Source organism: Rhipicephalus microplus, chromosome 2 (assembly GCF_043290135.1).
Source record: "Rhipicephalus microplus isolate Deutch F79 chromosome 2, USDA_Rmic, whole genome shotgun sequence".
Classification (NCBI taxonomy): domain Eukaryota; kingdom Metazoa; phylum Arthropoda; class Arachnida; order Ixodida; family Ixodidae; genus Rhipicephalus; species Rhipicephalus microplus.
In genome coordinates this window covers 269,321,774-269,341,478 of record NC_134701.1, presented here as the reverse complement: position 1 = coordinate 269,341,478, position 19,705 = coordinate 269,321,774, and the positions used below count along the sequence as shown (strand labels likewise).

The 19,705-nt window shown below is 48.3% G+C and overlaps 1 protein-coding gene across 7 annotated transcripts in view; it reads left to right on the top strand.

The window, feature by feature from the left end:
- Positions 1 to 19,705, top strand: part of LOC119169988 (sodium-dependent dopamine transporter-like) — a 121,739-nt gene that overhangs the window by 93,681 nt on the left and 8,353 nt on the right. For all 7 annotated transcript variants that reach the window (XM_075881390.1, XM_037420997.2, XM_075881371.1 and 4 more), the window contains 6 exons: positions 2,912 to 3,055; positions 5,913 to 6,027; positions 7,819 to 7,951; positions 8,036 to 8,170; positions 8,826 to 9,054; positions 16,022 to 16,269. In XM_075881390.1, the coding sequence (XP_075737505.1) occupies positions 2,912 to 3,055; positions 5,913 to 6,027; positions 7,819 to 7,951; positions 8,036 to 8,170; positions 8,826 to 9,054; positions 16,022 to 16,269 (1,004 nt within the window). The remainder of the gene's footprint in view (positions 1 to 2,911; positions 3,056 to 5,912; positions 6,028 to 7,818; positions 7,952 to 8,035; positions 8,171 to 8,825; positions 9,055 to 16,021; positions 16,270 to 19,705) is intronic.

Sequence of the window (19,705 nt, the reverse complement as noted above, 5' to 3'; positions counted from 1 at the left end):
AGGTTCCGCAGAATCGGCGAGGGCGAAAGCACTGGTGGCTTCGACAATTTCTTCGATGTATGCGACCGTTGTTCCTTTGTTCACATGTTTGTACTCATTGCTGAAATTCGTGAGCATAACCATTGCTTTGCCTCCCCGCAGCTCTGCTATTCCTCTTGCGACGCAAATATTTCGAGTGACCAACCGATGCTGACTGCCTTCAACGACGCCTTCCAAGTCAGGTGATTTAGGAGCGCCGACTGAAATAATGACGCTTGAGCGAGGCGGAATGGTGACTTGTTCTTCCAGCACATTCAAGGCATGGTGTCCTGACGGCGTGCGCGGCGGTAGTGCTTCTTCTGTGGATAACGTTATCGACTTTGTTTTTAGGTTGATGACAGCACCATGGAGGCATAAGAAGTCCATGCCAAGGATGACATCTCTCGAGCAACGCTGTAGGACTACGAAGTCTGTAGGATAAATACGGCCGTTAATGGTGACTCTCGCTGTGCAGATTCCTGCAGGCGTTACGAGATGACCTCCGGCTGTGCGGATTTCAGGGCCTTTCCAAGCTGTCCTAACTTTCTTTAACTTCGCGGCGAACGACCCACTGATGACAGAATAGTCGGCTCCAGTATCGACGAGAGCGGTCACACTGTGGCCGTCGATAAGAACGTCGAGGTCGCTAGTTCGCCGTCTTGCATTACAGTTAGGGCGTGGCGTCGGGTCACGGCTGCGTCTGCTTGTTCCGCTGCTTCCATGTTGCGTCGTCCGGCCACCTTCGGTAAGTGAGCTTTTGCCTTCAGGGCTTTGCCTGGTTGGTGTTGTGTTCAAAAAGCTCCGTCGCGTCGGCGTCGTCGTCGGAGGATCTTCGGTAGTTCGTCGCACAGCAACCGCACCTCCATCGGTTGCTGCCCTTAGTTTCCCGGATACGGGCTAGGAGACCGGCCCCGCGTTAGGCCAGAGTACTGCCGGGGGTGCGGTGACATGCGGCGGCTAGGCGATGGCGAACGGGAAGGAATTCGTGGTGTCCATTGAGTTCCTGTGAGGTAGTCGGCGATGTCACGTGGCCGTTCCCCTGGCTGCGGACGTGGTGCATCGACGGCGAAGCCACGCAGTCCCATCTGTCGGTACTGGCAACGGCGGTAAGTGTGCCCGGCCTCGCCGCAGTGGTAGCACAGTGGGCGGCGGTCAGGGGTGCGCCAAACGTCGGTTTTCCTCGGCGCACTGCGCTGGCCCGATGGCGAACGGTAGGTCGTCGGTGGGGGTGGTGGCGGCGGTGGTGTCTGGCGACGGAAGTGCGACGGGGCGGCGTTTCGGCGTGGACGGGGAGGAGCGTTGTGGCGCACTGCAGCGGCGTAGTTCATAGTTTCTGGCTCGGGCAGCGGTGGTTGGGGAATTCGAAGTGATTGCCGAACTTCTTCTCGCACAATGTCGGCGATCGAATCCACTTGAGGGTGCGCCGAAGGCAACAGTTTGCGCAGCTCTTCCCGCACGATCGCTCGGATCGTTTCACGCAGGTTTTCGGAGTCACTGGTTTGAGCAGCAGCGCATTCTGGAGTCAGGCGACGATTATACTGTCTGGTGCGCATGTCAAGGGTTTTTTCGATGGTGGTCGCCTCGGATACAAATTCTTGGACGGTGTTCGGTGGATTCCTCATTAGTCCCGCAAAGAGCTCCTGTTTGACCCCTCGCATGAGGAAACGAACTTTCTTCTCCTCAGGCATGTCTGGGTCAGCATGACGAAATAGGCGGGTCATCTCCTCTGTGAAAATTCCAACCTTCTCATTTGGTAGCTGAACCCGGGTCTCTAGTTGAGCAGCGGCCCTTTCTTTGCGAGCGACGCTCGCGAACGTTTGCAGAAATGCGCCGCAGAAGACATCCCACGTTCGGAGCGTGGACTCACGATTCTCTAGCCAGGTCCTTGCGGTGTCTTCCAGGTAGAAGTACACACGACGGAGCTTTTCTTCGTTGTCCCAGTGGTTGAGGGCGGCCACACGGTCGTATGTTTCTAGCCAGGACTCCGGGTCTTCGAACGATGACCCATGGAAAATTGGTGGTTCCCTGGGTTGATGCATGACAATCGTGGGCTGGGACGCGGCGGTTGTCATCGTCGCTGCAGTCGCGGTCATGGCCTTGGTCTTCCGCGCCTTGTCTTCTAGAATCCCGTACTCCGGTGGTAGCCCTTGCTGTCGGCGGCTTGTTCGCTGCTCCTGGTTGGCGTCGGTGTCTTCTCCGCGACGTGGGCTGGGTTCACGGCTTGACGGGGGCGTCCGGTACATGAACGAAGCAGCACCTCCACCAGATGTCACGGGGTCGTGACGTGGCCGAAGACAGGAGACTTCGTGTTGGGATTTAACTGTTTATTTGGGCGAACCTGTGCCCGGTAAACGGAAAGTCTAATTACAGCAGCAGTCTTGCACAGATAGCAGTCTCGGACTGATAGCGGCGAACGCAGCGTCGGCCTTCGATCAACAACTGACAAGCGGCGAAGCGCGTCGGCATTTATACCCTTGCCGTCGAATGTTCTAGCGTTATCGCTGGTGGTGGCGTAGGTTCCAGAACAATCTGTACCGTTCGCACAGTGGGCGTGATCTTATCGAAATGATCTACTACAGTCCGGAACCTTCTCGAAACCTGCAGGCGCGGTTTGCGCCGAGAATCGTGTGGTGTTTCGGAACGACAACAAAAACTTGTGAAATGGAACGTGGCAATATGCTTGACTGACTAATCGTGTAAATACAGCATGAGAACGCGTCTAGCTTGATCTCATGAACGTACTTACCCAACCTGGTTTCCGGAAAGATGTTCGAACGTCGCATGTTATGTTAATAAAATAGTATTGACCTCCTGATTCTTGGAGTAGTCCTGGCGTAACCTAATGCATGTCGCCTCGCCTCTCTGCGTTTCTCTTTCGCTCCGCGTGCCGCAGGCGTGGGGTACGCCTACTCCAGCCTGCTGGCGCTGATGTCCGTCTACTACATGGCCATCCTGACGTGGGTGTTGCTGTACCTGTTCTCCTCGATGCAGGAGACACTTCCGTGGAGCCACTGCGGCAACGAGACCGTCGTAAAGGGTAAAAGCTTTTATTTGATATCTTTATATCAGTTAGGCAACGCTATTGGTCCTGTGGCATATCACTGTGACGAAGCATGTCATACATACTGGCTCAATATTGCTACTATTGTTTTATGGTTCCTATAGTCAGCAGTTCCTATTGTCTGAGCGATACAATTCAACCACAGCATAAAATACTAAATACTGAATTGCGCCAAATTTTGTGCAGATACAGAAATCAGCACAAAACACCTGACGATTAGCAGTGGCTCTCTGAACCAGATTTAATCTCAGTATAGCTGGACTAGCACATAACTATAGTATACAAGCTGTTCAAAAACGCTCTTTTGTATCAAGCCCCGCTGCGGTGGTCTAGTGGCTAAGGTACTCGGCTGCTGACCCGCAGGTTGCGGGATCAAATCCCGCCTGCGGCGGCTGCATTTACGATGGAGGCGGAAATGTTGTAGGCCCGTGTGCTCAGATTTGGGCGCACATTAAAGAACACCAGGTGGTCGAAATTTTCGGAGCCCTCTACTCCGGCGTCTCTCATGATCATATAGAGGTTTTGGGACGTTAATACCCCACATATCAATAAATCTTTTGAATCAAGATATCGAAGTGTCCAGTCAGGTTTCGAGCTGAGTAAGCTGCCGGAGGAGCGCTATAGCCCGTTCTCTTTGTTTAGAAGTCAGGATTTAGGATTCTTGTTAAAAGGAAAACAAATTGCTATCGTTTCCAGGAACCCCAATGAAGTCCTGCGGTAATGTGTATGTATTAAAGATGCTGGATCTCTAGGTAATGCGTCTGCATCCGGGTTATACAACGAATGGTGTCGGAAATTAAAGCTGCGGGGCGAACAAAATTAATCTCAGCAGCAATAAATTGAGTTAGTTGTTTCACAAGGATTTTAGTGCAGCACTCGCTGGTATAATGTCTCCTCAAGAGAAACAGAAAAAGAAAAGCAGGTCAACAAGACTGGCTAAGAAACGCATTTCAGCTGAACGAACCTGCGTCTCTGTTTATTTTATTGCGACAGCAATTATATGGACACTCTCTGGTGGATTTTGCCACCAGCGTCGACGTCAGCGTCATGCACTCTATGTATACGTATCTATATATATGGAAACCCAAGAAAGAAAAAAATCCAGAAAAAAGCACTCCGGCGCGTGGGACCTCTGCATCGTGAAAGCGAGGCGTTAACCACTGAGCCACCCCGGAGAACGTTCTTCACCGTTCAAACGGCAAGCAATTTATATCTACTACTTACCGCTGCTGTGTTTTCAACTTTATTAGAAAGATGGCGCAATGAGCGCACGATGCTACATCGCGCAGCGGCGCCCGCTCTAATCTCCTACGCGTACTTTGCCCGGGTTAGAGAAGGGGAGCGACGCTGCCTCGCGCGCCCTTATCTCGCGGTGGAGAGGAGGGTAGAATCACATGCCTTGGCTGGCCTCGGGCTTTACGTGGAATGATTTTGCTGTAGTTACCGGGCGCACAAAGGTCACTGCAATCATTGCAGTCTCCGTTCGAGAAAAGGGCGTGCTTTTCAGACTCAGCGAAGTAACAAATGAGACGCTTATTCGCGTGCATCCGTACCTGTGAGTACATTTTGTGCGTAATTTGCGCGCGAGAAACGCAGGGCACGTTTCAATCTGCTTTCCATTCTGCACGTGACCCTTCAAATCGTTGATTGATTCATGATTGATATGTGGAGTTTAACGTCCCAAAACCACCATATAATTATGAGAGACGCCATAGTGGAGGGCTCAGGAAATTTCGACACCCTGGCGTTTTTTAACGTGCGCCCAAACCTGAGCACACGGGCCTACAACATTCCCGCCTCCATCAGAAACTTCAAATTGTTACTACCGCGTTCATTGCTTCGCCTTTGCGGCAAGGCTGTGACTTTTTTAGTAAAGGGAAGCTTTGGGCTAGTTGGTATTGTGATACGAAGTAGAAACAGCGCGATATTCTACACGGAGGCACAAAAAAAAAAAACTGAAGAGACCAGCGTTGACTTTCCACTGAACTTTATTGAACACAAAAGAAAATATATTTGGAAAAAATTTCAAAAACATTAAAGCATGACAAGATTCCATGGGATGAAAAACAACTTGTTCGTCGACATATAGGCAGAACTCAGGACTAGTGCACTCGCGAAAGAAATGAAGCCGCCCGTAATGCGCAAGAAGGCTTATCATGCAGCAGTAAGGCATGATGAACTGACTTGCGTCTGTCTGTATGTCGACAAACTAATTAGTTTTTTTTTTGATGAACACGTGTGATCATCATAGATGCAGGGAACAAGATGGCCACCCGCCACCGTAGTCACCCTAGAAGGGGGTGCAAAATCTGCCCCATACATTGACTTAATAGGGAGGGGGGCGCAGTCTGTCTCATACGTTGACGTATTAGGGAAGGGGGGTGGCTGCTGCGACTTCCCTTAGCGCCCCCCCCCCCCCAGAGGGGAATCCTACGGACGTCAACGGTAAACATGCTGTGACATCTTATCCTGCTTTATTGTTTTTAAATTCTTTTTGTTTTTATTTTTGGTTGTGTTGAATAAATGTTCAGTTTAAAGTCCACACTTGTCTGTGTCTTCTCTTGTGTGTCGACCCCCGTGTAGAATATCGTGTTGTGACCACTTGATTGTGCTCTTTTTTTCTTGCGTGGGTATATGAAATCAGCGGGTTCTCTAGAATCGACTAGAAACATTTTCTTTCGGGACCTAACGTGCCAAGAAATCTTATTTTATTCTGGTGCGTCCGACTAGAATTTATTGCTTTATTGTGACGATCAAGGAACTGAAACGACAATATTGAAGTTGTAGTGCGTGCTGAGAAAGTGGAGACCCGTATCTTTTTTTTTATGTCCAGGCTGTCCTAGCACCGGTGAACCAATGTTCCACCCATGCATCCCGACAAACGTCACGGGAAACGGAAGTGACGCCGATCTCGTCTGGGTCCGGGCACCAAGCGAGGTTTACTTTCAGTAAGCTTTTTCCGGATGTCTCGAGCTCATACAAATGTTCATGCCTTCCTGGATTACATGAGACATAACAATGCATAACGTTTTTAGTCTTGTGAAAAGCTGAAACTCGGGGGTCATAATAGGCTTCATCTCTGTTACGAATTGTACAAGCAGTCACACTGACACACTTAGAGAACATGAATGTGAGTAAGCGATGAACGAAGCCTTCATACACTGATCTCCAAGATTTTTTTTTTATGTGCGTGGGATCGAGCAGGAACCAACCTTACAATGCTATTTACTGAGAAACGCGCCAAAATGTCACGAAATCCGTCATCCCACTTGGTGTACATTGTTCTGTGGCAATGTGGCACGAAAGCAGCAACTACACTGGCGCTAGAACTACATGGCTCAGCAAGTACATGACTTTAGAAATCGTGCCAGGTGCCGAGTGGTTGAATCTAGCGTGGTTGTTGCCTAGCGCTGGGACCGCCCCATGGCAGGGACACGTCAATACGCGGGATAAATTTCGGACCGCCCGACGCCACCTATCGACAGTATCTTGATATCTTATAGAAGGCTGTAATCTTTGAGCTTGGGCTGCTAGTCATGTGGAGCACATGACCATGATAGCACTTCTGACGGCTAGCGCACTCAAGGCATGCAACACAAGCAAGTACATGACACAGGCGCTGTCTATCAACTGAAAGTTCAATGAAGAAAACGGGGCATACTTAAAAGAAAGGGAGGTACTGACAAAACCCTATTACCACGATATCATCCAGCCTGTCTTTATCGGGTGCTTACCAGGGGTGTTCGCTCGCTATCAGTTGTACTAAACCCGCAATCCCTCTGGTTGCCACATCACATGAATCGCTATTGGTATATGTGTTCATATCGCTTGAGGAGGAATTGCGGTTGATGACAGTCAGCTTGAAAACATGCAGCTATGTTGGGACCCATACGGCTCCCGAAGTGGCTGCGTACGCGATTCGTGCGGGACCCGTACGGGTTTCTTGATGAAACTGTAAACACAGATGTTTCAAGACCGGCACGGGTTCCTTGATCACACTCGAGGAACCTGTACGAATTTTGCCCCGCCTCGGTGGGCTAAGGTACTCGGCTGCTGACCCGCAGGTCGCGGGTTTGAATCCCGGCTGCGGCCGCTGCATTTCTGATGGAGGCGGAAATGTTGTACGCCCGTGTGCTCGAATTTGGGCGCACGTTAAAGAACCCCAGGTGGTCGAAATTTCCGGAGCCTTCCACTAAGGCGTCTGTCAAAATAATATGGTGGTTTTGGGACGTTAAACCCCACATATCAGTCAGTCAGTCAATCAATCAGTCAATCAATCAATCAATCAATCAATCAATCAATCAATCAATCAATCAATCAATCAATGAACGACTCTTGATACGTCTCTGTGTTTTCATTTCAACTTGGCCCGTAACTGCATCTTCTTCCTCATTGCGTTACCTGACCAAAGAAACTTTCGTCAAACTCTTGATTAATCTCCACTGTGGTACCAATGCTTCCTATCATTTTTGCGATGCACCCTGCAATGACGGGCACAAATGTTCTGGTCTTAAGACACTTTTCTGGGCCGGTGCCCTGACGGGTCCCAGCGCCGCGCATTTTTTTTTATGCCCTTGTGCCATAACATTACTTCAAGTGAGAGTAAGTCAACTGAACGCACATTTGAAAAATCTGAATACGTGCTTCACTTTATGTGTTTGTGATGTTCTTTTTTAATTTGTGTCTGGGGACTGCATGAAAGCGGACATATTTGTGACGCGGCGTCCGATTTTTCCCAGTGAAGTAGTGACCAAGTTGACGTCCGAAGTCCACTCCTTGGGAACTGTGTCGTGGCCCCTGTTGCTGTGCCTGCTGGGAGGATGGATCGTTACTTATCTAAATGTCATTCGGGGCAAGATATCATTCCGGAAGGTGCGTTTAAACGTCACTATTTGCTATCGTCGCTGCTATTCACCTCAGGTGACAATTTTCCTCTCTGTGTTTGCTTCTTTACAGACGGCCATTTTACCTGCCATAGTGCTAATACTGTTTATGTGCGCAATTTTCGGAACCATCACCAGTGATCCCGGTTTCTTGAATGGACTCCATTACTTCTTCTCCTTTGAATGGAAAACCCTGAGGAAGCCTGACGTAAGTGAATTATTTGTAATCCGGTCAGCCAATATTTACTCGAAGACGTGTTTTTTTTTTTTATTGTAGCATGCCGCTGTTGCACGCTATTACTAAGGCGGCATGCTAAAACTTGGTCTCGGATGTACTTTGGGCGGTAGCAACGAATACAAATTCAACCGTTGCAATAAAGATCTTATCATAGGTGATGCAATCGTGCACCGAACACGTAAGAAATGCGCATTTACGCATGTCAGCTAATAAAATACCCCGTCTTCAGAGTAGCGTACGCAGAGACACGCCATTTATTCCAAGAGAAAAATATCCCGACATATGATATTTCCGGAACCTTGTGCGACAGTAAGATAATACTTCTAAGGTTTTTCGAATATCAGAATGTTTGTGTCGTTCATTGAAGTTAATGACTGCAGAAGCGAGTATTGCCAAGTAGTTTGCAGTATTGCTGGCATAAAATAAGATGTTCTATGTATGACACATAAATAAACAAAAAAAGACGTCATAAACTCGCGCAGCAGCTGTTAACAGATCAATTTAGTTTTGTACGGAGTCCTGACACATAACTTAGGAAAACTGTACCAGTGTCATCATGCTACTGTGAGGAAGTGTGTGAAATGAAGTATTGGGTGTTTAACTGTATGGCCTGTGACTTTCGCAGGTGTGGAACGACGCTGCGGCTCAAGTGGCTCTGAGCCTTTGTACTGGAACAAGCCTGCTTCAGCTACTGGGCCGACGTGGCAGCAAGTACCGTGGTCTCGTGCATGATGCGGTCATCGTGGTACTCGTCAACATCGTCGTGTCGTTCTTCAGTGGCGTTGTGGTTTTCTCCTGCCTGGGATTCGTCTCCAAGGCCATCAACAGAACGTGCATCAAATTCTTGCAGGAAGGTGAGTTGTCCACCTGACCAGCCTGCCTGCTCGTAGGTAGGTCGGCCGGTCGGTGCGTGCGTGCGTGTGTGTGCGTGCGTATATGTTTTTTAACAACAGCATTTATCATAAGGAGGTCCTCGCACGCATCGCAATAGAATTTCAAATACCTTATGACAGGGGTCTCAAACTCGCCTCAGCCAGGAGGCCGCAATTCCACAATCCCGTCTCGCGACTGTTGGGACAGTGCGGAATGTAGGGGCGGGGCAAGAGGAGGGGGTGAGTTGGTAAAATTTGTCAGAAATCATTGCTGTTTCAAAAAAAAAAAAAACTCCGAGTATCACTTAGAAAAGTCATTTCTGAAATAGATTTGGTACCAGCATTCCAACAACATCTCGATACCGAATACCAAAATGGTTCAAACCAGGACGCCGATTCTGAAATATAGCTCTTTCTTTCGCGGCTACGTTTAGCAACATGGGGACCATGTGGCTGCCGCACGAAATCAATGCGTTAGACCAGTCATGCCTGTGCAGCTCACGAACATGTATGTGCCTATTATGAACACTTTTTAGAGGCGAAGCTCCTTATAGCGGCACCCGTTCGTCCCTCGTAGTCGTAGTCGTAGTGTGTAACCAGTCTTACGCTTTGACCTCCAGGGTGGTGCCGGTGGGAGATTTCTCCTGTGCGTTGTCGAACAATAATAATAATAAAAAAATTCGCAGCGTGCACGTTAACTAAAAGCCGAATTCTTCTCTCATTCCCAATTAGCAGCCATTGGCATATTCTAGTAGGAAACGTTAGTAGAAGTGTTAAAAGCCGACTTCTGCTGTCTCTCATTCCCAGTGGCAGCCATTGTTTACCTCCAAGGTAGTGCCTGGCGAGATTTATCCTGTACGTGATTAAACAATAAAAATTTTTTGTTCAAAACGCCGTTGATGGATGAAATAAACCAACGAAAGATGCCGGATGTTTTCTAAAAGCAAAACGAAAAGACGCCAGATGTTTTTAAAGCAAAACAAAAAGAAGACGCCAGCTGCTTAACGAAAGACGCCAGGTGTTTTCTAAAACAATGGTTTTTTAATCAGAACCATATCGATACAGGTTTGTAGTTGCCGATGCTCGTTGCCGTCGTTGTGTGCTCGTATGGATAAGGATGCCGAAAGGCGGGCGCGCAGGGCAGCGGCGGCGCGCGCTCGCAAACAGGTCCCTGAAGTGAGAGCTAGCGAGGATGAAGCGCGCCGGGAAGCTGCGCGACGTCGCCACCAAGATCCTTCCGTACGGAAACAAGAAGCCACATCAGCAAGGCAGCGTCGGCAAGATTCCGCCGTACGTGAACAAGAAGCTGCAGCGGCACGTCAGCGTCGGCAAGATCCTTCCGTACGGAAACAAGAAGCCACATCAGCAAGGCAGCGTCGGCAAGATCCCGCCGTACGTGAACAAGAAGCTGCAGCGGCACGTCAGCGTCGGCAAGATCCTTCCGTACGGGAACGAGAGGCCGAGGCAGCACGTCAACGTCGCGAAGCAGATCTTGAAAACGTTTGACAATGGGAAGCGGCGACGAAGCGCGCATATCGCCAGGCGAATTAACGGAAGAAAATTTCACGGTATCATAGGAGCTTCGCCGAATCTCATCATCATTCACCTCGTGGATCTGCCGTCAATTTTTTTTTTAAGAAATGTGGGGCAAAGACCGTCATGCAAGCGCAGCGTGCCACGTGTTTGAGACCCATGCCTTATGCGATTTTAAATGGACACTTTTAGTCGGGCGTACGTAACGAGCCTACGTACGTGGCACGATACGTTGCGTACGCTGCATGCGAAGCGCTCAACGCCACTTTTAGTTCACCGTATTGACCGTCTCGAGATACGTTTGGTTCAACTAGACGTATGTTCTACGTTTGGTTCAACTAGACGTATGTTCTACGTTTGGTTCAACTAGACGTATGTTCTTAGAAATAAAACAGCTTTTGGGTGCTTTTTAGCGCCCTCGTGCGGTAGCAGCGCAGCATCGTCCTTCGGAGTAAAATATACTCGGTTCGGGTCGGCTTTGATGCTCTCTGCGTTCGATGCCGTCGCTGCCGTTCTGCTATCTAGTTCCTATATCAATGGAGATATCGCGAGAGCATCACGCCACGTACGCTTCGCCTCGTCACGTTTACGCACGCCGCGTTTTTTTTTTTCTTTTGGCGTATGCGCGCATCTCTGGAATCGATGCGTTACGTACTGCACATGCGCAGTTCTCTCCCGTGGAAGTGCTGCGTACGTGGGCTCGTTACGTACGACCAACTAAAAGTGTCCAATAAGAAAAAAAAATAACACAAAAAGAGGTGTAGCACAAGCGAAGGAACTCGCAGGATAAGCGCTGTACCTTCGCTTGGGCTGCGTCTCCTTTTGCGCTGTTCTGCACATTCACAGTTGCCGTGCCGAACGGCTTATGACTGCATGATAAAGCGCTTTCGCTAGCGCCGGTTGGCTGAAAGGAGAGCCTCAGGTTGTCAAATGCTCCTACACGGCGAATCGAAACGACCGAGTTTGTGGCGTCTTAGTAATTTCGCTTTCCGTCGACGGTAGTATCACCGGTTTCATAGAGGCGCGGATGTGGTTAATACTGATGCACGGATGCAGAGCGAACCCATGTGTAATGATTCATGGCGTAGGTGTCATGCTACTTCAATATTGTAGGTGGTTGGTGTCTGCCGGCAACGACTGCGTGTCAGCAAGGGGCCCACTGTCATTTCGTTAAGTTTTAGCGGGTTTTTTGCAGTGGGCTTTGGTTGCCTGTTCGAAGCCAACTTTGGCTTAAAGATTCCTGCAGATCGCTGAAGTGCTTCAACGCTTGGTGCTTTTAACAATAGTGGATAATTCATTGCGAACATTATCACCTACGTGTTAACTGCTACAGTGGCCAACTCGAAACTTTCAGATTCAGTTGGCAACGAATAAATAAAAATGTCAGCCGCATTTGCCTCTCGTTTTTAAAATATTGTTATAGACACACACAAAAAAATTGTGACACTCCCCAGTCAGAGGACATTCGCTCTTTTAAGAGCATCACTAATCGTTCGTTACGCAGAGATATTGTTCTTGCATTCCAAGACCTCGCATCTCCACCTGATAATGGATGATACCCGCCTGCTCAACTCAAATTTCTTACAGTAGATAACTTCTGTCGGTAATCTGCAAGTATTGATAACGTGTGACACTCTTGGCAAGCAGCCGGTATGAGCAGCATATTTTTAAAAGCCATTTTTTTTTCACAAATCAACTCTCTTTTCGACGTGTCCGTTACGATTAGGCACTGGCAGGTGACCTAAAAAGGGGCACTTGATCTAAAGCTGGTCCCATTTTTTTTTATCTTGGCTTTAGTTATGGCCTGCATGCCGTGGAACTGGAGCTTCGCACTCGTTTCGTTTCCTTTTCTGATTTCCCGGATGTGCCGCCCTCGACAGCGCCAATGTCGCCTCGGCCGTATCTGCTGGCTTGATACGCGCCCAGTAGCCGTGTCACGCGATGCCCATACGTACCAGATTCCGCCGGCAGCACCCTGTATAGATGGCCACGCGACGGATGCCCCTGGTTTCTTTTATATTGGCTGCGCATACAGGAAAGAAGTTATTTGTATGCTTCATTCAGGTCTCGCTTGAAACGAAGTCTGTCTTCCATAACGATTTGAACGAAATCCCGGCCGTGGCGGCCGCATTCGGTGTCTACCGGCAACGACTGCGTGCCGGAAAGAGGTCCACTGTTATTTGATAAAGTTTTCGCGGGCTTTCGCAGTGCGCTTTGGTTGCCTGTTTAAAGTAAACTTCGGCCTAAATGTCCCTGCCGATCTTTAATGCGAGACGCTTCAAGACTCTACACTTATCCCTATTGAAACGATCCGTATGCGATGTCCAATAATTCCGTATGTTTCCGTAAGAATCTTATGGAAATATATGGAAATTATATAGAAAACATATGTATTCATACGGAAACATACGGATAGTTTCAATAGGGATATTTAGACGCACATTAAAGAACACCATATGGTCAGAATTTTCAGAGACCACCATCATGGTGTTCTTCATAATCATACCGTGGTTTTTGGAGGTAAATACCGAACAATTATCCTATCGTTATAATCATCGGAACAAGACGAAAGTTCAAGCTAAGGTAGAACGCTGAATTAGTGAAAAGTTGTGCAACACAGTGTCGCTGGAGTCATGTGGGATTTCACATACAGGTGAGAGCACTGTTGTGACACTTCGCCTCTGACGGAAAATTCTGCGCGAGCCTACGTGCACTTTTGCTTTAGTTTTATGTTTGATCGAGCACAGTTCGTTTCTTGATGTAGATTTGAGAATAGTGAGTGTTGAGGGGAAGTGGGTATTACACTCGTATACCGATTCAAATATGGCAATACCCGATTCTTTATTCGAATGTTTTGAAAATTTTTGCGTCGTTGATTGTAACAGAAATCTTTGTTAATTATAGCAAAAACTTAGAGAAATATGCTAGCATTCACTTTAATTGGCTCGAACTCATTTCCGTTGCTGTGGCTAAGCAGCGTACACAATTTCTCAGCGATCGCCTTGTAGTGCCCGTTCTCAGTTTGAGGCCCGTGTACTTAGGTTTAGGCACGCATTAATGATCCCCGGGTAGTCGAAATTTGCGGAGCCTACCGCTACGGCATCTCTCGCAATCATATCGTGGTTTGGGGATGTTAATGATTGATTGATTGATTTATTTGTGGGATTTAACGTTCCAAAACCACTAATATAATTATGAGAAACGCCACAGTGAAGGGCTCCGGAAATTTCTACCACCTGGGGTTCATTAACGTGCACCTAAATTGGAGTACACGGGCCTTGGGATGTTAAACCCCACGTATTCTTGCGATAAAAAATATATGGACAGTCTCGGCTCGGTTTGCCCCCGCCGCCGACATACACCATATATATATATATATATATATATATATATATATATATATATATATATATATATATATATATGTGTGTGTGTGTGTGTGTGTGTGTGTGTGTGTGTGTGTGTGTGTGTGTGTGAAAACTCAAGAAAGAAAAAAATGGCGGAGGCTTAGCTCAGCTATGCCAGGATATATGTAGCGTTAGCAAAGGTTCAGCTGATTATTCTTAGCTTTCCAGAGTGTCTAGGATTAGCTTCATTATCATGCTTACTGCTGCTGCAATGACACACACACGGCATACGTATTCTGTGGCACATGTATATTTTCTGCTCAACGTCCAGGTAGCTTCTCTATTGCCACAAAGACGGCTCGGTGGTCAGTGAAGTAACACGCTGCCGTCTCTATGGCCCTAACACGGTATTTGGAATTCTCTGTCTTCCTGTAATAGCATAGAAGCGCCCGCGCTTGCGCCAATATGTCGGTCAAGGCCATGACGTCACTCCTCTGGAAAGCTTTCCTGATTTTGTCTAATTAGCTTGATTATCATGCTTACAGCTGTTCCAATGACACACACTCGGTATACGTATTATGTGACACACGTATATTTATTTTGCCGGGCAACTACTTCCGGATCCGATGAGTTAAGCTTCTCCGCTCTACTGCACCGTTGAGCAGCATTTGCACTCTCCTTCTCCATGGCTATACCACAGTGGCAAACGCCAGTCGGAGGCGCTATCAAGCGGCTCCAGCTCAGTGTCAGATGGCGACTGCACAGGGAACGCGCGCGCGTCGGCGTCCATATGTCTACCAAGGCTATGACGGCACTCCTCTGGAAAGCGCACACCGGCGGCGGCGAGTCGCGCGCGGCCGCGGCCGAGTGCGAGGGAGGTGCCGGCTCCGGTGCGTGACACCACTGATCGTCTGTGCAGCGCATCGAATTGCGCGCACACCGGCGGCGAGCCGCGCGCGGCGGCGGCGGAGTATCAATGCGCATGTGCAGACCAGTGCCACGCATTATTGGCTCAGCGAGGCCAGTGTAGCTAACGCTACAAAAAGGCCACCCGCGCCGCTCGGCACCCAGCTCGTCGTGATGCGCCAACCCGCGCTTATCTAGCACGCGTACTTTGCGCCGCGGATAGGGGCGGGGGATGGGCTAGGTGTTTGTGCGCGCGCTTATTCTTTCGGTGCACGGGGAGAATCGTGTATTTCTGCCTTTCACCGGAACGATTGCGTTAGTTACCTGGGCCACAAAGGCAACTTCGCTCGCTGGGCAGGCCCCGTTTGCGAAAAGAGTGCGCTTTTCTCACACAGTGAAGTAACAAACGGGACACTCGTTAATTCGAACTCATATCTGTACCTGCGATTAAGTTACGTGCGTAATTTGTGCGTAAGCAGTGCGCTGCAACTTTCGATCGGCTAGCCGTTCTCATCGTTACATTCTAAGTTGCTGATATAGCATTCACTGCTTCTCCGTTGCGGCGAAACTGGGACTTTTTTATTATGTTTTCCGGCAAACACGGCGACAAATGTGCGAGATGTGACTTCCTTTTAACACACCAGCATACAGGTTACTGATCCACGGAGCGTCTGCCGTACGTGTTCTCGCCGCTACTGAACGACACTCTCAATAATTAGTCGTTGGAGGTGGGGTTTCTAAACCTGACTAGGAAAGCAAATAGGCGGCCTTCTGCGAGACCAGGCAAGTTGCTATATCTAGAGGTGTCCTGCTTGGATGAGGGGCTCCACTCGACGTAACCACGCGCAGAGTTCATTTCAGCATAATTACCTCTCTCTCTCTCTGATTTTCTTCTACTTCACTCGCATTAAATACAAGAATGTAAATTGGAGGAGCTTCCAAGGGAGTTACCTGCTACCTAAACGACGTTTCTCTGGAAAGCTTTGCCAACATTGTGTAACAAGAATTTTTCATTGTATGTCTATTCATATTATGCTTCATATTTTCATATGTTATGCGCCTCAATTGTACCACTCCCTTCTTTTGACACCTCTGGTCCTAAGCGTACGATAAATGAAATAAACGAAAAGAAATGAAATGACGATGTGGTGCATCTTGCGCAGGGTTCGGCACGTTGTTCGCGGTGATTCCCGCTGCACTGGCCAGCCTTCCGGGCTCGGTTGTATGTTCGATCCTGTTCTTCGCGCTGCTGGCCCTCCTCTGCCTTGGCCGCATGGAGCAGATGATGCTGGCTCTGCTCACCTGTCTGCTCGACAAGTTCTCCAGCGCCCAGATCCGCAAGCGCTACTGCCTCTTCGTACTCGGCGTGTGTGGTGTGATGTTCGCCGCGGGTGTTGTGTTCACCACTCCCGTGAGTATACAAATGCTTGGTGTGCTTGACATATATTAGGGGCGAAGCTCCTTAAGGCGTGGGCTGTGCGTTGCGTCCCCTGTATGTAGCCACCTCTCGTTTAGTTCATGCAGTGTCCACTAGATGGCGGTACCGTCTCCTGTATGTCGCCTCCTCTCGTTTAGTTCTTGCAGTGTTCACTAGATGGCGGCACCGTCTCCTGCATGTAGCCACCTCTCGTTTAGTTCTTTCAGTGCTCACTAGATGGCGGGACTTGTAGCTGATGATGAAAAGATGCAAGATGTTATAAACGAGATGGCGGTACTTGTAGTTGATGATGAAAGATGCGAGATGTTATAAAATAGGAAAGATGTCACATATGGCACGTGTCATTGGTGGAAGGCAATCGTTCGATTTAGTGCGGCGACGTACGCTAGGGGGAGCATTGTAATAAAATCGAGTAGGCAAAATGTACGGAAGATTCATGGTTTACCAGGTTTTCCTCCAGAGCTTCGCCCACTCATCATCATTGACTTCGTGGATATGGCGGCACTTTTTGCATTGATTCAACGTCAGAATTGATGACATTTCGTGGTAACTATACTTTATCGCAATAATTTTATTCACTACATTGGTAGTAATGTCCATTGAAGAACTCAGTGTCGCCTTATGTCTCGACATTATTAGGACTCGGGGTTGACGGCATCCCGCCGCTGCCACCAGTTGTTGCGACTATATCTGGCGGGTCTCGCCGTAGGTAGCTGGCCGCCACCAACGGACCCGTTTAGTCCATCTTGCAGAGAGGATGGTTCGTTAGTAGGGAGATAGATATATTACAGACGTTTATTTAAATATAAGAGAAAACTAGAGAGCTACATGATAACAATGTCGTGTCCAAAAAGCTCCTGAAGTATCCCACAAGGGCTGATTATGCAGTCTTGTTTCCCCAGATCCGTGGATGAGAAAAGGGCTCCAATCTATGATATCCTATCACAGGACACACACCACTTCCTGCGGGCTGCCGACAACTGCCCAGGTCAACGTCCTTGACTGGGGCGTGGTGACTGTTTAATATTTTGTAGACAAAGATGAGTGTCAGTGTTCCCCTAAGTGCTTAGGTGCCTAGTTCTAAGAAGCATCATGATTATCATCATCATCATCAAGTTCAGTGTGTTCCGATAAAAAAGGGGTCGACGGTGGGCTTCGCCAGGGAGGCGGCTGCTCTTCCCTTTCTTGACATTGGGCCTTGAAACCCGGGAGTAAAGGCATTCTTTATTTTATTTTATTTGTACATACTGCAGGCCCTAACGGGGCCCATGCAGGAGTGGATACATAGAGATAACATGAAACACAATAACGCTTTTCAAAAAGAAAAGAAAGAAAGTATTGATGCACATAGGATACTTCATGATTCACATGTATACATTTTTAGAAAAATCAATCTCTTCTAGACAGTTGACTTTCGGAGGTGAGACGGAGGGGACTTCGCGAATTTCAACCGCAATCGTAGCCTTGAGAAACTTGCATAAAGCTGATGTTCAAGGCATAATCCTACCAGTTTATACTGTAGAGCGTGACATCTCGACGATACCCGGATCTTTGTTGTGCGAGCCTTTTTGATAGATGACGTGATGACTCCGACTTCGCCTCGTGACGCGACCGGTCAGTGATTTCTCACGTTTACGATACTGAATCTGATCATGGAGGCCCTCTTCGAAAGGTGAAGTCGAGTACGAAAAGCCGTCCCGCAGATCGTCGCAGACATGGAACGTCGTTGGAAGCTGAATGGCCCATCATTAGGTGAGTTACGAAGTATTCATCAAATTTTCAATGACCCGTACGATGAGCTCAGAAGAATCGACAAAGAAGTAAGGGATGCAGTTAACATTAATAATTTGGAAGATGAGATGGAGGAAGCGGACGACTATGTTCCCCTGTTTATTCAAACGAAAGTGAGAGATGATTATAAGATCGAGGACGCATTAAAACTTCGACTAGCTCCTGAGGAATCACTGAAACAACGGATGATAACACAAGCAGAAGGAAAAGCGCTCTCTCTGCCTGCGTCACCACCATCTAGCCATTACGTGCTAAATAGCAGTCTTGCCGCATGGAAGCTCGATGAGTTGTCCTCAATACAAATAGATATTGGAAGCAGAAATATTAGCACTCTCATTGTAGAGAATGCTATTTCAAAAATTAACATAGAAGAACAACCTCAAGGTCTAAGGACACTTTCTACGGCTTTACAATTAACGTCAACGGGTTGCACTCATGAAGCTAATGACAGGATATTTACAACAACTCAGCTGGTCGTTAGTGGAAGGCATTTCTAGGATAGGAAACTGGAAAGCTTTTGAAGATCCCAAAGGCAAGCCTCCAGGTTTTAAAGCCTAAATCACGCCAAATACGACGGCTCCAGACAAAACACTGTCACCGCTACCATGTGTACAAGTGCCTGGCGGAAGCAAGACAAGGGCACTTCTTAAAGCGAGAGAAAGCAGAAGGAAGACCGCGAGGACAGAGAAGCAAGCCCCTTGTAGTTCATTTCTCTTCTCCTAGAAAGCTACAAACATCAAGGTTGAGGGCAATGTGGATGACACATCTTAATTCCGCGAAGAATGTTGAAAGAGAGTCACAGCCGCGAATGAGAGAGACCAAACCAAGACAGAAGCAGAAGGCTGGTGCTTCTGAAGTAAACGAAAACAGGACAAAAAAAAAAAGAAAACTGTCCGAAATGAGCTACAGAAAAAAAAACATCTGGAAGAGACTGCAACATAGTTGTTCATGTGAACTAAAACTGCTCATCCACAGCAAAAGTCCATCGAGGGAAACAAGTTCAAAAGCACGCATTTGGAACAACCGTCGGAAACACCGCTGGAAGAGCCGGCGCAAGAGGAAACCTGGATTGTTCCATATGAACTGACTTGGAACTCGTATAACTACTGGCTACTATAAGTACTGTTTAGTAAGAATCTCGGTATGTATTTCGTGGTCTTCGTCATCATGTGTCATTTTTTGGGGGCGGATGATGTTGAATATTGTGTAGACACGGACAAGTGCCAGTATCGTCATTAGGATAAGATCAGTGTGTACTGATAAAGAATAGGTCGACGGTGGGCTTCGCCAGGGTGGTGGCGGTTCGTTCCCTATCTTACAGTCCCGACATTTAACCTGTGGCGCCAAGGTGTCCCTTCGATGGCGTGGGAAGGCCGCTGGGTGATGGGTGATTGACGCTGGGTGATGGGGGCTGGGGAAGGCCGCTGGGTGATTGACGCATCAGACGGATTGCCGCTCACCACGTTCAATTAGCGGGATGGCTTGTAATCCGCAACGACGCCGCTGTCCCTTCAAAAAAGCTGTCGCGACCAAAACCTACTGTGGTCACCTCGTCGAACACCTTGCCACGCCGGAGTACAGGGTGCCTCACTTTACGGCTTGGAATGACAATGCACGG